The 21,036-nt window shown below is 50.6% G+C and overlaps 1 protein-coding gene across 1 annotated transcript in view; it reads left to right on the top strand.

Annotated features, from left to right (window-relative positions):
- Window positions 1-20,788, top strand: part of PARVA (parvin alpha) — a 167,710-nt gene extending 146,922 nt beyond the window's left edge. The window contains exons 7-13 of the mRNA XM_080815474.1: window positions 675-733; window positions 2,996-3,015; window positions 4,347-4,408; window positions 5,134-5,202; window positions 8,410-8,511; window positions 9,251-9,323; window positions 18,690-20,788. Of these exons, the coding sequence (XP_080671600.1) occupies window positions 675-733; window positions 2,996-3,015; window positions 4,347-4,408; window positions 5,134-5,202; window positions 8,410-8,511; window positions 9,251-9,323; window positions 18,690-18,766 (462 nt within the window). The 3' untranslated portion in view covers window positions 18,767-20,788. The remainder of the gene's footprint in view (window positions 1-674; window positions 734-2,995; window positions 3,016-4,346; window positions 4,409-5,133; window positions 5,203-8,409; window positions 8,512-9,250; window positions 9,324-18,689) is intronic.
- Window positions 20,789-21,036: the final 248 nt, after the last annotated feature.

The raw sequence follows: 21,036 nt of genomic DNA, 5'->3' as shown, positions 1-21,036 counted from the left end.
AAGATAAATTGCTGGGAGGAGGTGGACAGATGACAGATGGACAGACAGACGGATGAGCGGATGAGTGGGTGGGTGGGCGTTGAGGACCTCCAGAGTGCTTATTACCCTTTTCTCAGAGAAAATGCCAGTTACCTGAGGGCTGTACAGCTCACAATAAAGCTCCCCTATTTATCCATTAAAAACAAAAACAAAACCGAAAAACTCTCCCTCTGTTTAAATTCTCCCAGTTGGCCTCCGTCGTCTCCCCCCAGCCGTCCTCTCCCCCCAGCCCCGCCGCTGAATGTGTTTCTTCGCTTCCCTCTGTGGCCCCAGCTGGAGGGCAGACACACCCTGGCCTTCATTTCCATTCGGTTTACTGCGGATTACTCCAGGAGGCAAACAGTTTGCTTCCAGCAAAATGTCTTCCAATAAAGAAAGAAAAAGATTCACCGTCCAAGAAACAGCCAACTTGTTTGGAATAAACACTAATTGCGCCTAAGCATGAATGGTACGGTCCAGTCCCAGGAAATCAGGGGCCTCGTTTTGCTTCTGGCACTCTCTCCTCTCTGGGTTTCATTTCTTAAACACCAGTAACTTTCTCAGTATCAAGAATGCTAATCAGTTTTTTTTGTATTTTTCTAAAGCATATTTTTCTCTCCTCCTCCCCGCCCGCCTCCCCTCCCCCCCCATTTCAGAAACGAGAAGGAATCCTCCAGTCTCGGCAAATCCAAGAGGAAATAACTGGTAACACAGAGTATGTCAACACCATTGTTGCCAGCGATCCTCTAATGGAACACAGATGTTTCTCCGAAATTCATCCATTTGCTGATATTTAGTTTTCATTTATTGGGATCGCAGGAGGGATTAGACTTCAGCCAATGATTATAGTTTAGCCTTTTCCGTGCATTCAAAACATGCCTCTCAATGCTTAAGATACAAACTTGGGTGGGGACGCAGGGAGAGGGAATTAGCTGTGATTGAAAAATTCTAATTTTGTGGCACTCCAGGAAAAAAGTGTGCCCCCGAAAAAGCCAACCGGCATGAAATCGTCATGCCATAAACATGGGGTCGAATTTAAAGTGTGAACCTTCAAAGGGATGTTTTTCCTTCCTTTTCTGCCTCTGATGTATTTGGTCATGTGCCATGACCCAGATTGGCCTTTTCTACCTCAGAGTGGTAGCTTGGTGTTTTGTGTTTTTTCATTTCCGTTAAGCCGTTGGAATCTCAGAATGTGGAAGAGGTTGGCCAGGGGGAAGCGAAGTTTGTTCTGAGGTAGAAAAAGCAGGACTCGGCGGGCAGGGGTTCTCACGATCACGGGGCAGGTCTGAGCCACAGGCAAAGGCCATTTTCAGCATTCCCCGCTGCCCCCAATTTCCTCTATGTTCCCTTGAACAAGAGCGAAATGGAAAGAGCAGGGACCTCTAAGCCAGCCTGACTTGAGTTCAAATCCAGACTCTGCCACTTGCTTGGACCTTGGTTTCTGTATCTCTGAAGTGGGGAGCGTTTGCCTAACCAGAGAGGTGGTGAGGACTCGCTATGGTAAGAGCCGGGGCTGTTCCGCCGCAGCTGACCCCTGCCTTCCAAGTCTTGCCCAGTCTCCAGGCGGCTTGCTTCCCCAGTGGTGGCTGAGGGAGAGCCCCGGTGCTGCCTGTCTGGACCACACTGTGCTTGTTGTGGCTTCAGCAGGACCAGGGGAGGGCAGAGATGGGCAGTGGCCCTTCCCAAGGTGCCCAGTTCATGGCCCGCAGAGAGCCTGTCAGGCAGCCTCCGTGTCACTCTGGGGGCTCTTCTTGGAAGTCAAGAGGGCGGCTGATCCACAAGGCACACTGCTCCCCTGGCCTGGGTCCTGTGACATGTCCTTCATGTCCTCTGGCTCAGACCTGCCCCCCCCCACACCCCTCGCCCTTTGCTGGGCTTGTCTACACCTCCTGTCTCACATTCTGGAGAAGCTCCTGAACGAGGGGACATGAGGTTTGGGTTTGCAGAGTAATCCGTCAGCTGCCTGCCACACTTCCTGTGGTCTCCCTCCACCATCTTGCCACACGGACATGATGGTGGAAGTCATCTCCTAACAAGGGCAGCACACAACAGTTTATGAAGCACTTTTATATCTATTGATATTCATAATAAATACACAAAGCAATGCCTATACCTCCTAAGACCCCACATCCCAAAGGTGGAGAAGCAGTTGTCCTTGGTCTATCCAACAGTGAACTCCAAGTTCGTTATTCTTTCCAGTACACTGCCCTCAAGTCATCATTTAGTAGGGGATAGATGCACAGTTGGAATAAACCAATATGATAAGAACCAAAAACATACAGAGAAAAAAATGTATTGAACACTCACTATATACTGAGAATTACAGTAGAGTCTTTCTACGGATTAGCTCATGCAATGCTCACAACATCCTGCTGAGGTGTTTCTCATTATCATCCTTGTTTTAGAGCTAAAAGACCTGGCGCCCAGAGAGGTTCTATAGCTTGCCCGAGGTCCCACAGCAAGCAAGTGGCTCTGTGGGATTTAAACCTAAGTAGTCTGTTCTAATGCTTGTGCTGTTAGCACTTTGCCGCTTCGCCGGGATGAGTATGGTTCCAATCCCTGCCCTCTCCGAGAGACCAATTTGGAGTCAATGACAGGTGCAGTTTTGGCGGGAATCACAGAATGACCAGGAGAAAGACAAAGGCAATGTCCCCGGGCAGATGGCCACAGCAGCCCGGGGAAGTGCAGTGGTTGGGAATGTTGCAACCCCGGGTCTGATATTCCTTCTCAACTGTTAAGCAACAGTGGGATTTTAGGGGAGAAGAAATAGTTGTGCAAGTGTCATTTACACCAGGCTTTGTGCGGGCACCAGCATATCTGTGGAACAGAGGGAAAAAACAGGTGGACATGAGATAAAGGCGACCGAGAATTGGAGACTTAGTGCAGAATAAAATGCCAAGGAAGGAAGCTTTGTGGGCTCTACGGTGAAGGGCAGAGACAGAAGACTCATCCTGTTTTCTTTCTCCTTTTCCTGCAGGGCGCTCTCCGGAAGGCATGGTGAGTTGCATAGGATTACCCTCTGGTGCTGGTGGCTGCCACGGGGGTCTAGTTAATTCTGGAGCAGCTGGGAAGAACAGGCAGTTGGCCTGCTTCCTGCATGTGTGTCTGCATCAGCCTGGTGACAGGGCGGCTTAGTAGGGAGGATCGGCTCACTGGTGGGAAGAGGAAACCTGGCCACAGCGGCAGTCCTCTTGTCAGTAACCGGACCACTGGCATTGCTTGGGCTTGGAACAGGCCCTGGCATCTGTGGGGCAGTTGTGTTCCAAGTGTGTTGTGGAAGTAAAGAGGCAGACGTACACACTCGGGACAGTCCACTCTCCCCCTCAGTCCGGGCCTTCTAGAAGCCGTCTTGTCCCTCTTTCCTCATCACACGTCATACTGCTCCTGTTTCCCAGAACTCCGCGTTTGTTTATGTAGTCTGTGAATGTTCGAGACCTCAGTCACCCCTCTGGCAGTCCCAGATTTACTCATCGGTGCAAGCGCAGGAAAAGGCAGGCCCCATGACCACGAAGCTTCCCAGCCCCAGGTCCCTCCTGGACATTCTTCTCATTCCCAGCCTCCAGTCCTATCCACTGTTTCCACTCTGCATTCTGAGAGCCTGAGGGCTCCAGCAAGGAGAGGAGGGGGCAGGGGGCACGGCTTTGCTGCTTTCGACAATCCCACATTTATGGTGGATGTTTGAAATACGCTAATAAACTCAGATCAGCAGACACTTCCAAGTTTCCAGAACACACGCACACACGTTCTTGTCTTTCATCCTCATCACACTCCTGGGGGAGGTTTTGTTTTCAGATGCCATTTTACAGACGAAGAAACTGAGGCACAAAGTCTGAAATGACGGACTCCCTAGAGAGCAGGTGCGCACCTTTGATCCCGGGGCCCCCCGGGCTCCCATGCCAACCATCTGTGCACGCCACCACGAGGCTTGCCGTGGCCATCCTGGTTTTGAAAATTAGGGGGTGAGGTGGTTTGATGTTTGGAGAACGTTCTGCCTCCAAAAAGCTTCAGAAATTCTTTAGGCCTGTGACTGAATCATGATGTAACAGATATAAATAGTGAAGAAACATGACCCGTTGCAATTCAAACGGCCTGACAGAGCCCCCCCAACCCCAGCCCAAGAGAGGGTTGATGTAGAAAGTGGACACAGAGAAAGTCCCTAAGCTATGAATCAAGCCAGAATGTCTGCCCCCAGCCCAGCTTCCAGAGTTCCGGCACCGGGTCCCGCACTGAAGAATGCCTGCCTGGCGCTGACCGTACGGCCATCTTGGCCGGGCTTCCCCACCAGGAGGCAGGTCTTTGCTCCACTCTACCTTTTCCTGTTTTTCCAGAACGTGATGCCTTTGACACCTTGTTTGACCACGCACCAGACAAACTCAATGTAGTGAAAAAGGTGAGCAGGAGGTGCCTGGGAGGGAGGGAGGGGAGCGGGCTGCAGCCAAACGTTGGAGCCCACGCCCGTAGCTTGCCGGCTTCCCCACCCTGGTGTCCTCACCAGCTCTCTGCACTCTCCAGGCTTCCCCACCCCAAGTGAGTGAGGTATGCTTTACGTTCTCATTCCCACTGGATACCTTATCCACTCCCTTCTCCCCTCAGGAGGACAGTGTCTCCTGGGGGTTCTGAGATGACGAGCACCCTGCCTTCCCATCCACACTGAACCCTTAGCCAACCAGGCCTCCTCCCTCAGACCTCCATACCCCCCAGAGTCCAGGCACTTGCTACCAGGAAGGTCTGGAAGGAAGGACCCGGTGAGGTGGTTTCTTCTCTGGCCCCCCTCCCCGGCCTGGGCTAGGACACTGCACCTGTCATTCTGCCCTCTTGGGATTTCCTGCCCTTTTCACAGCCCTGAAACTGGCTATTTGAATCACATAGGGCATGGGACCACAAACACTGGGGGCTGTCCTTTCCTGTGAACTTGAGGAGCTTGGCAGAAGAGCCTCATAGGCTGCTCGTTGTCACTCAGCGCAGCAGTGATCCCTGGCTGGCACCCTCAGCTGGGCCTTGTCCTGTGTGATCACACTGGTCCTTGTCCTTATGGTAGAATCGCAGAGGTGGCCTCCAGGGTCTGACCCTGGCAGGAGTCTCCATCTTCATTACCGGCATGTGCTTCTCTTTCAGACACTCATCACTTTTGTGAACAAGCACCTGAATAAACTGAACCTGGAGGTCACAGAACTGGAAACCCAGGTGGGTGACAGCCCTGAGCGCGGCTGCTGTTCCGAGTGCCCCACCCCCGCACGGCCAGCCGGCGTGGCTTCCCATACTGATCCTGAAGCCTTCCCCTGAGGGAGGGGCATCCTGTTCCACTCAGAGGGGTGAACTGCATGGAATGCTGATTTTTTTCCTAATTTTTCTTTTGGAAAGTTGCAAGGATATTCTCATGAATATCCATATACTCTTCACCTGTGTACACCAATTGTCCGCATCTGGCCACATTCAGGGTTTAGTTCTCTGCCTCTACCCCTAAATACTTCAGCAGACGTCTCTAAGAACAAGTATCCTCTTAAATAATCACATTGCTATTACCCGATTCAAGCAACTGTAACGTCAAGATGTTAATCTATGTATGTCGAACCATGTGAAGTTGCGGGTATTTGACTGCTTTTGACAATATCATCAGAGTCAAAGAAACACAGGTGTCTTGATAGTCTCAGGCTGCTTTCAATAGCCATCTCTTTAGTCTCTTTTTAATATAGAACAAATCCTCAGTTTGGGGGTTTTTTTTGTTTGTTTTTTTGTTTTGTGTTGTTTTTTGGTGTGACATGGACATTTTTGAAGAGTGCAGGCCATTAGATCCATACATAGACCATCTCTCAATTTTTTCCCCTCATTATTAGACTCAGGCTATGCATTTTCAGTAACGGTTCCAACCCCGGTAACACTATGCTCTTCTGAGGCACTATGTCCTTTAGGCCCGTTACTGGTGACAGTAACTTTGGTCACTTGGTTAGTCTCTACCAGATTTCTCCACTGTAAAGCTTCCCCTGCCCTTATAATGAATCATTATCAGGAGATACTCTAAGACTGTATAATATGCCGTGTTTCCCAACCCCCTTTCATCTGCGATGAACTTTCTTTTTTTTTTTTTTTTTTAAGATTTTTTTTTTTTTGACAGCGAGAGACACAGTGAGAGAGGGAACACAGCAGCAGGGGGAGTGGGTGAGGGAGAAGCAGGCCTCCCATGGAGCTGCGAGCCCGATGCGGGGCTCGATCCCAGAACCCTGGGGTCATGACCTGAGCCAAAGGCAGACACCTAACCACTGAGCCACCCAGGTGCCCCTGCGATGAACTTCTTAAGTATGGTTTTCTTTTGAGGACATGGGCACCTCCTGTTATGTTTAAGGCAATTCCCAGGTCTGTCACTGAGCTCTCCCTGGCTGTATGGTGTCTGTATTCAATAAAGTGAGCTTTATCTACTCTTTTGGGAGACAGGGAACCTTCTAGAAAAGTGATGCTCCCTCGAGAGGGCTAGCATGGGTTCTGGAATTCCTACTTTGGTTTTCATGGGTAAGGAGTATTGGGAGAGGGAGCCTCTACCAGGCATGCTTGGAGTCTGTCTGCAGGTTCAACCACCAAGTCATCAGAACCAGCAGTCAGGGATGGGAACAATCTCAGTCAGTGGCACTCAGAGTTCTGAGTGGCCCTGACCCTAACCCAGGGTCCTCCCCTGAGTAGACAGATTGGATTCTTTTATTTCCATTCCACTCTTTTATTTCCATTCCAGCCACCACCAAAAAGAGGCCCAGTTAACTTGTTTCAGGGGAGGGCCCTGATTTTGACACAGATGCTGGGGTCTGCTCTTCTACTGTCTGCCCTGGTATGGCCTGGGATGAGTCATGTTTGGGCCCTCCCCATTGGAATTGAAGGCCAGCTGGATGGAGGCAGGGAGGAAGCTGCTCCCAGGTCAAGTTCAAAGCCAGGCAATATGCCCATCATGAAGGCTGAGTCACAGACCCACCACCAAATCACCCAGCAAAGTTCAGACAGAGGGTCCAGCCCACGTCCCAGGCAATTCTGTCTAGTTTTAAGTTCCTTGAGAAGATTCCAAGAACTCTGACTTCTTAAGAACACTTTACCAACTGGGATTGATGCTCACAAAGGTTCGGGGGCCCACCTCCTTTAAAAGATTCTCTAATTTCAAGTATGCATCTGATATACTGATATATATATATATATATATATATATATATATATATATATATGGTATATAGTGTACCTCTAGATCTTTGTTCAGGCCATCCCCCACCTGCGGCAATACCTACTCATCCCAGATGTCCCCCATCGCCCAGGTCCCCACTGCCTCCACAAAGCCCACCCCAAGTGCCCAGTGCACATTCTCCTTGCCGCCCTGTCAGCAGATCTGTACCTCCCACTTAGCCCAGGAGTCTTCTGTCCCTCAGACCAGGTTCCCAACTGCCCTTGATGGAAGGGGCCAGGCCCTCAGCCTCTCGCTGTGGCCCTCAGCACACAGTCGTGCTTTGCCAACAAGAGCCAGGGAGTTGTATCCTGATCGCTTTGCTGTCTTCCCAGAGAGTAGTAGCAATAGTTGAGATTTGGGAAGTGTTGGATACATGTCAAACAGTGTTCTCGCACTCTACAAATATTAGTTGGTTTATCCTCCCAGTAACCCTGCAGAGTAAGTACTATCCTGTCATCGTCCCCACTTCACAGATGAGAAACATGAGGCACAGAGAAGTTACATGACTTTCTCAAGTCACACAGCTAGTAAGTAGGACAGCTGGAGGCCTGGCTCCAGAGCCCACGTTTGCAACAGCTACACTCTGCTGCCTCTAGAACAGTAATCAAGAATGAGGTGAGACAGGAAAATGCCCAGGCCTCTAGGACACTAGATATCTTTCCCTACTGACAAAGAGAAGTCACCCTGCCATGGCCCTTGGACCCCCTTTCCTGCCTCCCTCAGCTCTCCATTCAGGCACAGCCACCTCCAGAAGCCTTCCTTGTCATCTTCGGTTGGGGGTGAAGGACCTCTGTCACTGTCACACAGGCCAGCTTGCTTCCCTCCATCACAGCAGCTGCTGCCTTTCCTCCCCTTCGTCTCCCCACTCGACTAGAGCTCCTCAAGGACAGGGGCCACACCTGACCTCTCTCTGTAGTGCCCGTACCAGATCAGGGCTGGGTGCATGGTCAGTGCTCAATATATCCTGGGTCACTGAAACCGGGACTGTGGGTGGTGGCTCCCGTGTGGGACCAGCCAGACGTGGGGCGGGCCTGCTGCAAAGCAGACCACGCAGGCCACCGCCCCTCACCCCTGGCCAGCAGCCTGCCTGGGGACGTAGCCTTCGGGGTGCTGACATGGCAACTGACCAGCCCCCAGGATGGGGCTTGCCCGGGGGCTCTGGGCCTTAGTTCCTTCACTTGACCTTCTCCCTGCAGTTTGCAGATGGGGTGTACCTGGTGCTGCTCATGGGGCTCCTGGAGGGCTATTTTGTGCCCCTACACAGCTTCTTCCTGACCCCGGACAGCTTTGAGCAGAAGGTAAGGGGACATTAAGGGAGGCCCCCAGCTCGCGTGTCCCACCGACTCACCGACCCGCACCCCTGCTGGGGCCATGTGGGGGAAAAGGCTTCGGCTTCCCATCTGCCCAGAGTCTTTGGCAGTGGGATGTGGGACCCATTCTGATGAACAGCTGAGCTGGGAAGGAGCTTTGTGCAGACCCCTGAGCATCGTGAACAGCTCTCCCCTCCCTTTGCGGTCTGGCCCTGGCCCCCTAGCCGTACGCCCCTGCCGAGTGCACAGCCCAGCCTCATCTCCCCCCAGACAGAACAGGAATGGTGGCCATAAGGCTGGCTAGACCTGAGGCTCACAGTCAGCCTGGTTCTGATGCCCCCACGGGCTGCCCTGCCTGCCTACTAGACAGAGGACATTTGGTCCAAAGCAGAAACCACTCTCTGCCTCTCGAACATGTCTTGCCATCTGATCCTTTCACACTCATATCCTTAAGTTCAAAGTCCTGGCCATTGACACGGGAACACACTAGGACAGGAAGGAGAGCTTGAACTTGTCCAGGAACGTTTCCCCAACAGCCAGCTGGAACCGGCCAGTCCGCCCATCTCCGTAGCTTCGTTTCTCCTTCACATTAGGGCCCCATTTCTACCTGGCCTCTGCCTTCTGGCTATACTTCCGGCTCCTTTGCTTCCCAGGGTCAGGAGCCCGGAGCCCCCAACAGTCCAGGAATCCAGGCACAATGACACAGACACTGCATTTCTCTTTCCAGGTCTTGAATGTCTCCTTTGCCTTTGAGCTCATGCAAGACGGAGGATTGGAAAAGCCAAAGCCACGGCCAGAAGGTACTTAGCTCTCCCTGTGTTGGTGACAGGACTGAGAGACCCTCTCCCTGCACATGAGTGTTCAGGGCACTGGACAAGCCTCATATTTGACATCAGGGAAACGGGTTCTTTGAAGTCTTCTTTGCCATGTGTCGGGGGAGGTGGGACAGGGCGTAGCTGCTCAGTCCTGGAGATCCTTTGTGAGCCGCAAATGAAGATCCCATGCATGGGACTGCAAAGGAAGGCCTGAGCAGAGGGGCCACCAGAACTACCCTGTGGCCAGTTTCCAGGTTCTTCTGTTCCTGGACGGGGTGCTGACCTGTCACACAGCTATATCCCAGCCAGGCAGGGGCAGATACTGGAGTCCTCTGCTCGCAGCAGAATTGCCTCCCCTGTTCTTGACTCACTCCAACTCCGCCCAGAGAGGAGGCCTGATTTGCTGGGTTCAGATTGCAAATCTAAGACAGAATAAAAATGCAGAAGGAGCAGACTGCTCGAGCAGTCCTCCCGTGCTCGCACTTGGAGCTGTGTGCATTTGTGCATATGGAAGCTCGTCTCTCCTGGGAGTCTTCTTGGTACGGATGATTATTGACTTACTGACTGAAATATTCCATTTTATCAGTGCTGGTGAGTCAACACTGTGTTGCAGATAATTTTCTGTTTTCCATCCACGGGTCCTTTTGCTTGCACTTTCCTAGCTGTTTAAAGGAAAGTGGACAAGTAGGGATGGGGCGCGTTCCCTCCCCATTGCTGCACTCAGTCCTCCTCCCACGCCTCCACATCAAGGGAGGCAGGCTCTGTCTAGGGGCGCACCGCCCCATCGACAGTGCTATGCCCAGAGCGGTGGGCTGTTCCATGACCTCAAGGCACTTGCCGCCCTCAGGGGAGGGAAAAGATGCCCCCAGTAACCACAACAGAATGACAGTGGTGACAACTGCTGTTGAAAGAGGTACCACTAAGAGAGCAAGAGAATGGAGGAGGGGACATCACTTTGGTCTGGGCAGAGGACGGTTTGATGGAGACGGTGGCGGCGGGGATAAACCGGGAAGATCAGACAGGGCTTTTGTATTTGGAGAACAGGAGAAAGGAGCCAGCATCCCAGATGGGAGGACAGTGTGAGCCCAAGTCCTGCCTGGGGAAGGGGGAGGGTCTCTGTCTGTGAAAGAGCAGAGCATGCCAGCTGTGTGGCCTTGGGCAACTCACCTACCATCTCTGAGCCTACTTTTCATGTCCATAAAAATGGAGCTCCGAGAGACTTGCGCCTGACAGGGTTTAGCGTGATGGTGTCTGACGCAGAGCACCTGGCACCTGATAACGAATGTAAGCAGCTACCTACTGGGCCGGAACAGTAAGAGTAGAATTGAGTAATGGTTGGTGAAGATGAAGCAAGCTGGGTGAGGTCCTAGAGGGACTTGATGCCAAGGCAGAAGGTTTGGACTTTATTCTGTAGGCAGTGGGAGACACGGAAGCTTTTTTTTTTTTTTTTAAGATGTTATTTATTTATTTATTTATTTGAGAGAGCGAAAGAGAGCGAGAAAGCATGAGTGGGGGAGGGGGCGGAGGGGAGAGAGAAGCAGGCTCCCCGCTGAGCAGGGAGCCCGATGTGGGGCTCGATCCCAGGACCCTGGGATCATGACCTGAGCCAAAGGCGGATGCTTAAACGACTGAGCCACCCAGGCGCCCAACATGGAAGGTTCTTAAGCAAGCGGGTGACGTGATCAGAACTGTGTTCCAGAGAGATCCTTTGGAAGGCAGGGTGAAAAACAGATGTTTAGCTGTGGGGCACCCTCGGCAGCATTGGGGAGCCCTGGAAGAAAAGCAAGCTTGGTAGGGGACATTAGGATGTCAGCTCTAGGAAGCCGAGGCATCAACCAAGCAGAACTGGAGTTCAGGGAAAAGATCAGGGCTGCGGTTATGTAATTGGAAGTCTTCCGCTTAGTGGAAACTCAACAGCAGGAAAGCATGTGGAGAAAAGAAAAAGGTTCAAGACAGTATCTTGTGGGAATGCCTTTACTTGAAGCCAGAGGGGAAAGCAGGAAACCAGAGGAGAGAGGTGGGCTGTGAAGACACAGGCTGGGTCCCCACATCATGCCTCATCACAGACCTCGCAAACTCGGCTCTAGCCAACAAAAGTCAATCCGTCATTCTCACTGAGTGTCACCTGTTCTAAGTGCCTGGTCACTGCTGAGGGCCTCTAGCAAGGTAGGTGTCCTTCTAGCAGCGCTCTGGGGCCAAGGTCCCTCTGGCCGTCATGATGCCATTAGGAATGGACTTTGAGCCCCGCAGCCAGATGACGAACACCCGGCTTCAGAGTGAGAGACAGCGGGAGAGCTCTGGCCAGCATTTCTGTTTCCGTGTTCTTGAGCCGCTTAATAGGAAATTTCCTGGTCACGGATCAGCAGGACTCTCCCACCCACCCCCATACGTCCATTGTCAGGCGTTCATTTCCCTCGGAACAGTTTTCCCAGTATCAATTAACCTATAGGGATATTTCTGCATTTAGAGGACATTTCTTGTACAATTACAGACTGAACTGCTTAATATGAAACTTCCTGACCCATGGCAATGGAAAAACACATCTGTTTTATTTGTTGTTACACTGGGCATCGTGCCCATGCTGAAAATTTCCAGTGCGTAAAGGAGAATTGAACCGGCATGTTGTGAAATTGTACTTTGGAAGACGTCTCTACCCCAGCCTCCCCTCTGTTTCTGCCCCTCTACCTGGAAAGTGAGATTCAAGAGTAAATGCTGCAGACTTTACAAAAGGTGCCCATGTGGGAGATTCTTTGAGGGTGTCTCTGAAATCACATCGGCTATGGTGGAGGCATTTTTTATGCCAAAGGTTTTAAGCTCAGGGAAATGCATTCTCTGCCGTGCTGTTTGACATTCAAAGTTCTGTCGAACCTTGAAATCTCCTGGGAACTAGGTGTGCATCCCAGATGAGTTTTGCTGCCCAGCCTTCATCAACTTTTAGTAGCCCAATTGTTAGCACCAGGATCACAGCCGAGGACACAGTGGAAATCCCTGCATAAAGCTGGTGGCTTTTTATTTAGGACATCACACCACCTGTCTTCCAGTGCACACACCTATCCCATTATTATGCACGCGGATTCCTCGCTGGATATGGTTAAGACTCTAGCATTAGAGCCAAGCGGGGACACAGAAGGAATCTAGTACTCACTAGGAATGACAGCTGTCAGTCAGCCAACAGGCTGATGGAATATCTACAATTTAAAGAGTTGAGGCCAGACTTCAAGCAATGCTGAAAATTCCAGGCAGGTGATAAGAAGCTGAGTTCCAAGGAATCAATTCATTTGGGGAAGGCCTTGGTTAGTGACTGGAAATAAGGAAAGTAGTTCCAGTTCTCTTCCCCATTCCCTGAGACGAGCGTGCAGACCAGACAGTGGCAAAAATGTGAAACTGAGGATTTCAAGTGTTAGCAAGGGTGGGCATCCACAGAAACTGCTGGCGTGAAAATAAACACAACCATTTCGAACACTAGTTTGTCTTTATGTAACAGCTGAAGTTTTGCATGACCTCCTATGGTAAGGCAGAAGGATGGCCCCCCAAATGCTCACACCCTTATCCCCAGGATGTGATAATATGTCACCTTCCATGGCAAAAGGGACTTTGCAGGTGTGATTAAGTTGAGGATCTTGGAGCTTCTGGAAATCACAAGGGAAGCACAAGACTCAGCTTTGGCGTGATGCAGTACGAAAAAGACTCAAACAGCCATCGCTGGCTTTGCGGACAGAAGGGGTTACAAGCCAAAGAACAGGCTTCTAGAAGCTAGCCCCCAGCAGCTAGAAAAGGCAAGAGAATTGATGCTCCCTGAAGTTTCCAGAAGAGATTGCAGCCCTGCAGAGGCCTTGATTTTTTATCCCAATGCCATGCACTTTAGCCTGTGACCTTTAGAACTGTACGATAACAGATTTGGGTTGTTTTAAGCCACCAAACCCATGATAATTTGTTAACAGCAACAATAGGAAACGAATACACCATCTGATGCAGTGACCGCATACATAGGTATGTGTGTCCATACACCAGGAAACTAGCCCAAGACCATCATGGTAGCTGAGATAGGACTGCACGTCCTAACACACTAGATGCACTGGGGTATAGTCAGACCATGGATTAATACCCAGCAAGGACAAAACATGAACCGAGAAATCGGGGGAAGGACTTCTAGGTGCTGCAGCACGAGGTCAGTGATTCTTCTCTGCAAAAAGAGCGAATATAAAACTGGACACAAGGATCCAACATGACCACTTCAAGGCACTGAAAATGACCACAAACCACAACAAATGGAGAAACACTTTTCCTGCAGAACTAGATAATTAGGGCTGGATAATTATAGTTCTTTCTCAATAAAACCAATGACACCTCAAAATTACTTACAAAACTGAACAGCTCAACATGGGTAAGTCCTATAAACATAATTTTAAGAAAAAGAAAATCACAAAAGTATATACATAGCACGATTCCGCTGATGCAAAGCATAAAAACAGGCAAAACTAAAATCTGCTCTTCAAAGGTACCTATGTTGGGACGCCTGGGTGGCTCAGTCGGTTAAGCATCTGCTTTCAGCTCGGGTCATGATCCTAGGGTCCTGGGATCAAGTCCCACATCAGGCTCCCTGCTCAGTGGGAAGCCTGCTTCTCCCTCTGCCTGCTGCTCCCTCTGCTTGTGCTCTTTCTCTTTTCTCTGTCAAATAAATAAAATCTGTTAAAAATGAAATAAGAAGTCCAGATAGTTGTTATCTTTGTGGGGTACGAGAGGTTTGTGATCGGGATGTGGAGAGAGAGGGGGCATTTCAAGGGTACTGACAACATTGTGCTTCTGCCATGGGTGCTGGTTACCTCAGGTTTCTCTTTCAAGCATTTAAAACTGCCCATATATGTTCCATGAGCTTTTCTGGTTGTTTGTCTCCTTTCAATTTTTTAAAAAAATATGTATAGAAAATATCAAGATCCCCAGATAGGGTAGCAGGCCCACACCAATACAAGCCATCTCCAGAGGATGGGTCCTAGCCCAGTGGGGAATAGGGAGCACCAAAGTAAGCAGGCAGAGTCCAGGATCAGCCAGCTCCATTGGGAGGGGGACGGGGCCAGACTCTCCCCCAGGAGCGGGCCTGCGACTGCCCAACTTATTCCAGCCCCCACCACCTGGTGGCACTGAGCCACCAGCTGTCTTCCCACCTTGCTCAAGGGATCTGAGGACCCAGCAGGGAAGCTTCAGAGAAAGGCGCTTAGCGACTGCCCCAGACAGGGATGAGGGACACTGCGGGCACAAGCAGGTCCATGGAGGGCATGGCCATAGAGGGCACTGTCCTTCTGGGTAGAAACTGAGTTTCCACGGTGAAGAGTTGCCCTCCCCTTCCTTGACTTCTGCATCGCTAGAGAGCCATGAGCACATCTTGGTTGGTCATCGAATGAACAGGAAGAGGCATTCATGCCACCAGGAGAGAGAGGAGCAAACATGGAGCGTTTTCCCCTTGCCTGGAGGCTGTTTTCTCCCTGGAGTAGCCTGGGGTCTGATCTGTCTCTCCCCTGCTCACAGCGAGCCAGCCAGCCTCTGTTCTGGTTGCTTCTAAATAGGAGCCCCACTGTCCAGACTGCTCCCAGAGAGGGGCCCTGGTCCAGCACGCAAAGGCCGTCAGGGCAGGACTGGGTTACTAATCACACAGCTTATTAGGCCAGGGCTTTCAGGAGGCTCTGTTTACACAGCATGGAGTCACAGTTCATTCCCAGGAATCCAGAGCCCCTCTCCTGGCTGAGATGGCCCATCTACTGACCTGCTTGGAACTGTGTGACAGTTGGCTTTCTTAGTAAGGCGATCGCCTGTAGGAAGAAGGACGTCAGGTTTCCTAGGGCCTTCTCTATGTGAATGGCACCCCACCCCCAGAGTTGTGCAGTATACAGACTGCACAGCTGTGCACAACCGCTCTCTTAACAGGCAAAGACGGGGAAGGGAACGACCGTTTAGGAAGCCCTTAATGTGTTCTAGATGTTTTTCATAAAACCCAATTTTACCAGTGAGGAAATGGACATCTTCCTTCTCCAGAAACCTCAGAACTCGCATGGCCTTAAAAGGGGAAAACAAGTCCTCCTGCCTCCATCCTTGTCTGTCCTCCATCAGGCCCCCAAGTTCCTCTTTTGTTCCTCTGGGTAATACTTTGCCTCCCCCAACACTCGGTTTTGCTCCCTCCCACACCACCAGTGGAAGCCATGTCCCTAGGAATTCTTTCCAGTCTGACCCTCTTAGGAGCATGTAGCCCTATTGGCTATCTCATCTCCCCGGAATTTTCTTCCTTGGTTCTCATGACACAGGGCAATCATTTATTCATCTAGCTATCTAGTCATAACTCTTGAGGTCTGTGCACGCCAGTTACTAGGCTAGGTGCTAGAGCAAGGAGGACTGTCTGTCTGGGGTCAAGTGCCACGCCATCCAGGGAAGAGGCAGACTGAATCGAATGAGCACACAAATCACCGATTTCGCACTGGAGGGAAGAAGGAAGAGCAGGGGGACTTTGAGACCATAAAGCAGGGCACCCTCACCCGGGCCACGTGTCGGGAAGGCTTCCCTCAGGAGGTGATGCTTTGAGCCAAGGTCTGCGGAAAGACGAGAAGTCAGCCACCTGGAAGAGGTAATCTAGGCAGCCACTGTGTACAGAGGCCGAGAAGTTGGAGGAGTGCAGCCATTGGGAAGGAGTGAAAGGAAGTCCATGTGACCTGTGCGGAGTGAACGAGGGAGAGTGTGGCAAGAAGTGAGACTGGAGAGGTGGGCAGGGTTCACATCATGCCTTGCAAAGTCATTGTTTAGGATTTTGGACCTTAAGTGAAATCGTGATTTGGCCATACAAGTTGTGAGCTGTACAACTTCAAGGGCACCATTTATGTTATGATCTGTGGTAATGATGCCCTGGCAATGTGAATGATACACCCTAACGTTGTCCAGTGTACATCCTGAACAACCATACCGAGAGACTAAATAGTCTACCTATGGTGGGTCGCATGGATTGGAGAGGGCAAGAGGCTCTGAGGAGCCCAGTTAGGACCCTATTACCGTGGTCCCAGTGCCACCCTACCTCCCCATTCATGCTCACTGCCTTGCTGAGCTCAGCTCTGTCCCTCTCTGCTCTCCAGCAATTCCTTCCCGAACTTCTTAACATTTGACTTGAGTAGAATTTAAGAGCTACTCAACAGCAAGCAGTCAGGAAAAAGTAGCAGTCGGCCTACAGGGCATAGGACTCCTGCCAACAGAGAGTACCTTGGATGGGCAGGGCAAGGTAGCAGAGCTGAGCCACCAGATAGGGTCTCATGTCAACGGAGGCTCAATATGTGCCTGAAAAAAATATAACTGTGCCTGAACCGACATGGGAGTAGGAAAGGAAGCTGAGCTCCAGACCTCCCAAGTGGTCCCAGGAAGGCCATGAACACATCCTTCAGCTGGAGAGCTTGGAGCAGGGTCCAAGCCCAGCTGGGGTAGAAGAGGATAGGTTTCAGCTAGAATGAGGCTTGGGGAGGGGGTGGGGTGGTCGGTCGGAGGAATCCTAGGCCCTGGGCCTCAACTTGTGGCCCAGTCAGTGTCCATCTTTTAGAGCCTGGGCCCCGGGGCCCAAGCATGCCTGGCTTGAACCTGGGGGCCACAACCCAGCCTGTCAGAGCCACAGCCTCCGGCTTTGCCTGATCTCCAAGAGTCCCTGTTCCTATGGACCAGGGCATGACTAGACTTCCGACATCTTCCCCAGTCCCTTCTTTCCCAGTGGTTCAGCGGGAGTTTTCCCAGCTTCGAATCCCAGGGCATTTACTATTTTCGTGTTTTTTTTTTTTTTAAGATTTTTATTTATTTGATAGAGAGAGATCACAAGTTGGCAGAGAGGCAGGCAGAGAGAGGGGGGGAAGCAGGCTCCCTGCTGAGCAGAGAGCCCGATGCGGGGCTCGATCCCAGGGGATCATGACCTGAGCCAAAGGCAGAGGCTTAACCCACTGAGCCACCCAGGCGCCCGCATTTACTATTTTCATTTACATCATTTACTTCATCTAAACTTCTGCTAAGTTAGATTTTTAAAAACCATTCTTACTGTGCAAGACATCACATATACAGAAAGGTAGGTAAGACATCAATGTACGGGTCTGTGACGCATCAGCCCCGAAGCCACTATGTAACCAGCACCCAGCTCCCAGGCGCTCCTTCCCGCTATGTGATCCTCAGCCTTCTTCCTAAACGTAACCGCTGTCCTGGCTCTTAGAGTCATTGGGCTTTCGCTTTTTTTTTTTCTCTTTCACTTTTCCTTAATTTTTAACTAAATATGGCCTCCTAAATAGTAGGCAGGATTCTTTTTTTTTAATTTTTTTTATTTATTTGACAGACAGAGATCACAAGTAGGCAGAAAGGCAGGCAGAGAGAGAGGAAGGGAAGCAGGCTTCTCGCTGAGCAGAGAGCCCGATGCGGGGCTCGATCCCAGGACCCTGGGACCATGACCTGAGCTGAAGGCAGAGGCTTTAACCCACTGAGCCACCCAGGCGCCCCGGATTCTTTTTTTATGTTCTCTCTCCTCCAGCTCTTCAAAGGCTGGGTCTCCAAGGGAGTGAGTGCGGAGGAGACAAGACCAGGGAGGAGGCCTTCTAGGAACAGAGGGGCTGGCAGGGGGCTCAGGGGGCAACTAGAGAAGAAGGTGACCAGCAAATAGAAGGGAGGGAGGGAGGAAATGATTGTATAAAACCTAGGGAGCCCATGGTGGAACTCTCCTGAAAACACAAACTCCCAGTCGCAAACCCAGCTGCGTTGCTCTGTTCTCCACCAGGAGCAATCTGGTGTCATCCCCTGACACCCATTTACTGAGTACTCACTGCCCGGCGGGCTTCTGTGCCCTCTGGGACCCTCCCTCCCTCAGGGAAAGGCAGCTCTGTCGTAACTCCCCACCTGGCCTCCCCACTATAGCCCCAGGACCCCTGCTCCTCCCCACCACTCCGAGCTGGCTCTGAGGCAGAAGCAGAAGGCAGAGAAGCCTGGGGCACAAGTGAGACTCAGGGAGGCAGGCCAGGGGCCCCTCACCTGATGATGTTGTTTCCAGAACAAAGCCTGTAGGCTCCGGGGTCTGCTTTTTTTCAGTGAGAGGTGAGACCCCCGCGCCCAGCAGCTCTGCCCCTCACCACCCACCTGCCTCTGGTTGGCTGGTGGGGAGGCTCTTTTTCTCTCCCAGCAGGACTGGGAGCTCTTCAGGAGCACCAGATGATGTCCTGGGTGGGAGGGGTGGGGGTCAGGACACGCACCCCAGGACCATGCTGGACACATAAGGTGGGTGGTAGACGGAAGGGGACAAGGATGCCTGCTGTGGGCTCTGTGGCCCCACCAAAGCCACGTGTGTTTTTGTTTTCCATGCAGACATTGTCAACTGTGACCTGAAGTCCACACTTCGAGTGTTGTACAATCTCTTCACCAAGTACCGGAATGTGGAATGAGGGGCACGCCGGCCCCCCTCCCCAGCCGCTTTCACCTGCTTGTTCCCGTGTCCAGCTCTGTGCTCTCCCATTAGTCCAGCTCCCACCCAGGGATAGCAGGGCTGAAGTTAGGAAGGAAAGGGTCGGTAACTCAGTGGGCTGACTCACACTTCCCAGACCCTGGGGACTGACTGGCCATTGTCCCCATCCTGAGGCCTGGCCTGGATTTCCTCAGTGTGATTTGGGAACCAGTTTAGGCACAAGAGACTCCCCTCAGAAGATGAAGATAAAGGTAATAGTTACGATTTAATGGTCGCAAACTACGTGCTGGGCACCATGCTAAGTGCTCCAACATACTCATGATTCCCACTGAAGCAAATATTATCATCCCCTTTGACAGACAAGGAAACTGAGGTTCAGAGAGGTTCAGTGACTTGCCAGAGCCTGGCATTTGTTTTTCTTCCTTGAATGTGTTTGTTAATAACTGGCCCATCACAGTACGCTGCACGCCGTGTAGTTGGGGGAGGGGATGTGCACCTGCATGCTCAACGACGGAAGCGCCCCCGCCTCCCTCCCCCATCTCACCACTAGGCAGGCTGGGTCAGGGCTCAGTGATTCACACTGGCATCAGCTAATCCAATTTAACTCAATTAATTGTGTGTGTGTGTGGCAGGAGTCATGTCCCTCAACTACTTTGTACAAATGAAAATTACTCTTAATTCCTTCAGATTGGTAATAACCCCATACTCTGGTTTCAGGGTGACATTTGGGAAGAATTCTGTTTAAAATTAATGGAGTGGTGCATTCTGCAGCCTTTTTGCTTGATTGCATGTAATGGAAGTGCCCTATATTTTCCTGCAAAATAAGTACTCAATTCATTATCGTTAGGCAAATGTACAATATACTCAGGCACCACAGAGAGCTGGGCGCAGGCCCATGTGAGCAGGGCTTAGGAAGTAGGGCTCTTCAACAGGGACCCTTGAACTTTAAAGAAAGGAACTCCTTTTTGCCTTCTAATTGATCATTTAGACCATTTCTGGCTAAGTCTGCCCACATAGCAGTTACCGGCTAATTCAGGCGAGGAAAAATGTAAGTCATTTAGACCCAAGCTGAGCCGTCTCCTTGCGTGGGTTTCCTCGTGAGTTTGCTATTACTTGTGTCCCCTCTCCATGAACCTAACTTTGAAATACAGGACTTTGCTTGTCCCAGGCTGCTGCGTTCTGTAGGCATAGGAAAGGGGCTGAAGTGGGAGTGACCAGAAGGACAGGAAACGTGGGGAAGCATTTGCACACTTGACGTAGCGGGGGAATACCCCCACGTAGAGGGATGGGGCTTATGGTACTTAATATCTGCCCTTAAATTGACTAAGGCCTTGGGGTAAATAAAAACTCATTCTACTGTTATGTCTTCATTATAGAATTTTCCTAAATATGCCAGATGGACCCCAGCCTGGATACCCACCCAAAGTCTGTGCCTGTTTTGTCTCTATTTTCAGCTCATTGCTCAAAGTTTGAGGAATTAATTTTGATCTCTGTCTCCATCACCACCCTCCGCCCCGAGTTAGGCTTCCCATATTGTCCAAAACATTTCCTTCCAGCTTCGAAACATTTCTTGCTCTCTGTCTACCTGCCATAACTCAGAACCCATAAAATCTAGATATACCACATACTTCTGTGGATATTTTGCTCTAGGAAATAATTATTTCTCAGCATAAGGAACTTTTAAGAGAGAAAGACAATACATTCTCTGGTGCCAATTTATGTAAAAGAATACAATTCTTTTTACGTGATTAACGAAATACTGCATTTTTCATTAGGACACACTAAGTAGTGTAATATTTCTGTTTGTGCTCATTTAAATTCCTGATAACAAATCAAGATAAACCATTGCTTTGTCTCCTTGAGCAGCCCGAAAGCAGGACGATATAAGAGGAATGCATTCATTTAAACATGCTTTGCTGTACAAATTTTGTCTCCTTTGTTGTCCTTTTTTCTTTATATTCAAGCTGCAAATGTACAAAGTACAACGGACCTTGGTAAGAGCACCCCTTTTGTGTTTTGCGTTTACGTGGTAATGGAAACACCTCAGAACACCCGGAAGGTTTTAAAGAACCGGTCTCAAGATGGCGGTCTCTCCCTCAGTCTAGAAGCCTAGGGCCTGGGTCTGTCAGCTCCGCTCACCTGGAGGTTTTCCTTTAGATTCTAGAATCTTCTGCTTAATACACAACAGTGGTTTTTTTGGTTTGTTTGTTTGTTTTTTAAAGATTTTATTTATTTGACAGACAGAGATCA

This window comes from Martes martes (assembly GCF_963455335.1).
Source record: "Martes martes genome assembly, chromosome: 10".
In the NCBI taxonomy this organism is placed as follows: Eukaryota; Metazoa; Chordata; class Mammalia; order Carnivora; family Mustelidae; genus Martes; species Martes martes.
The sequence above is the reverse complement of the archived record's forward strand: the minus strand, read 5'-3'. Positions and strand labels throughout refer to the sequence as shown.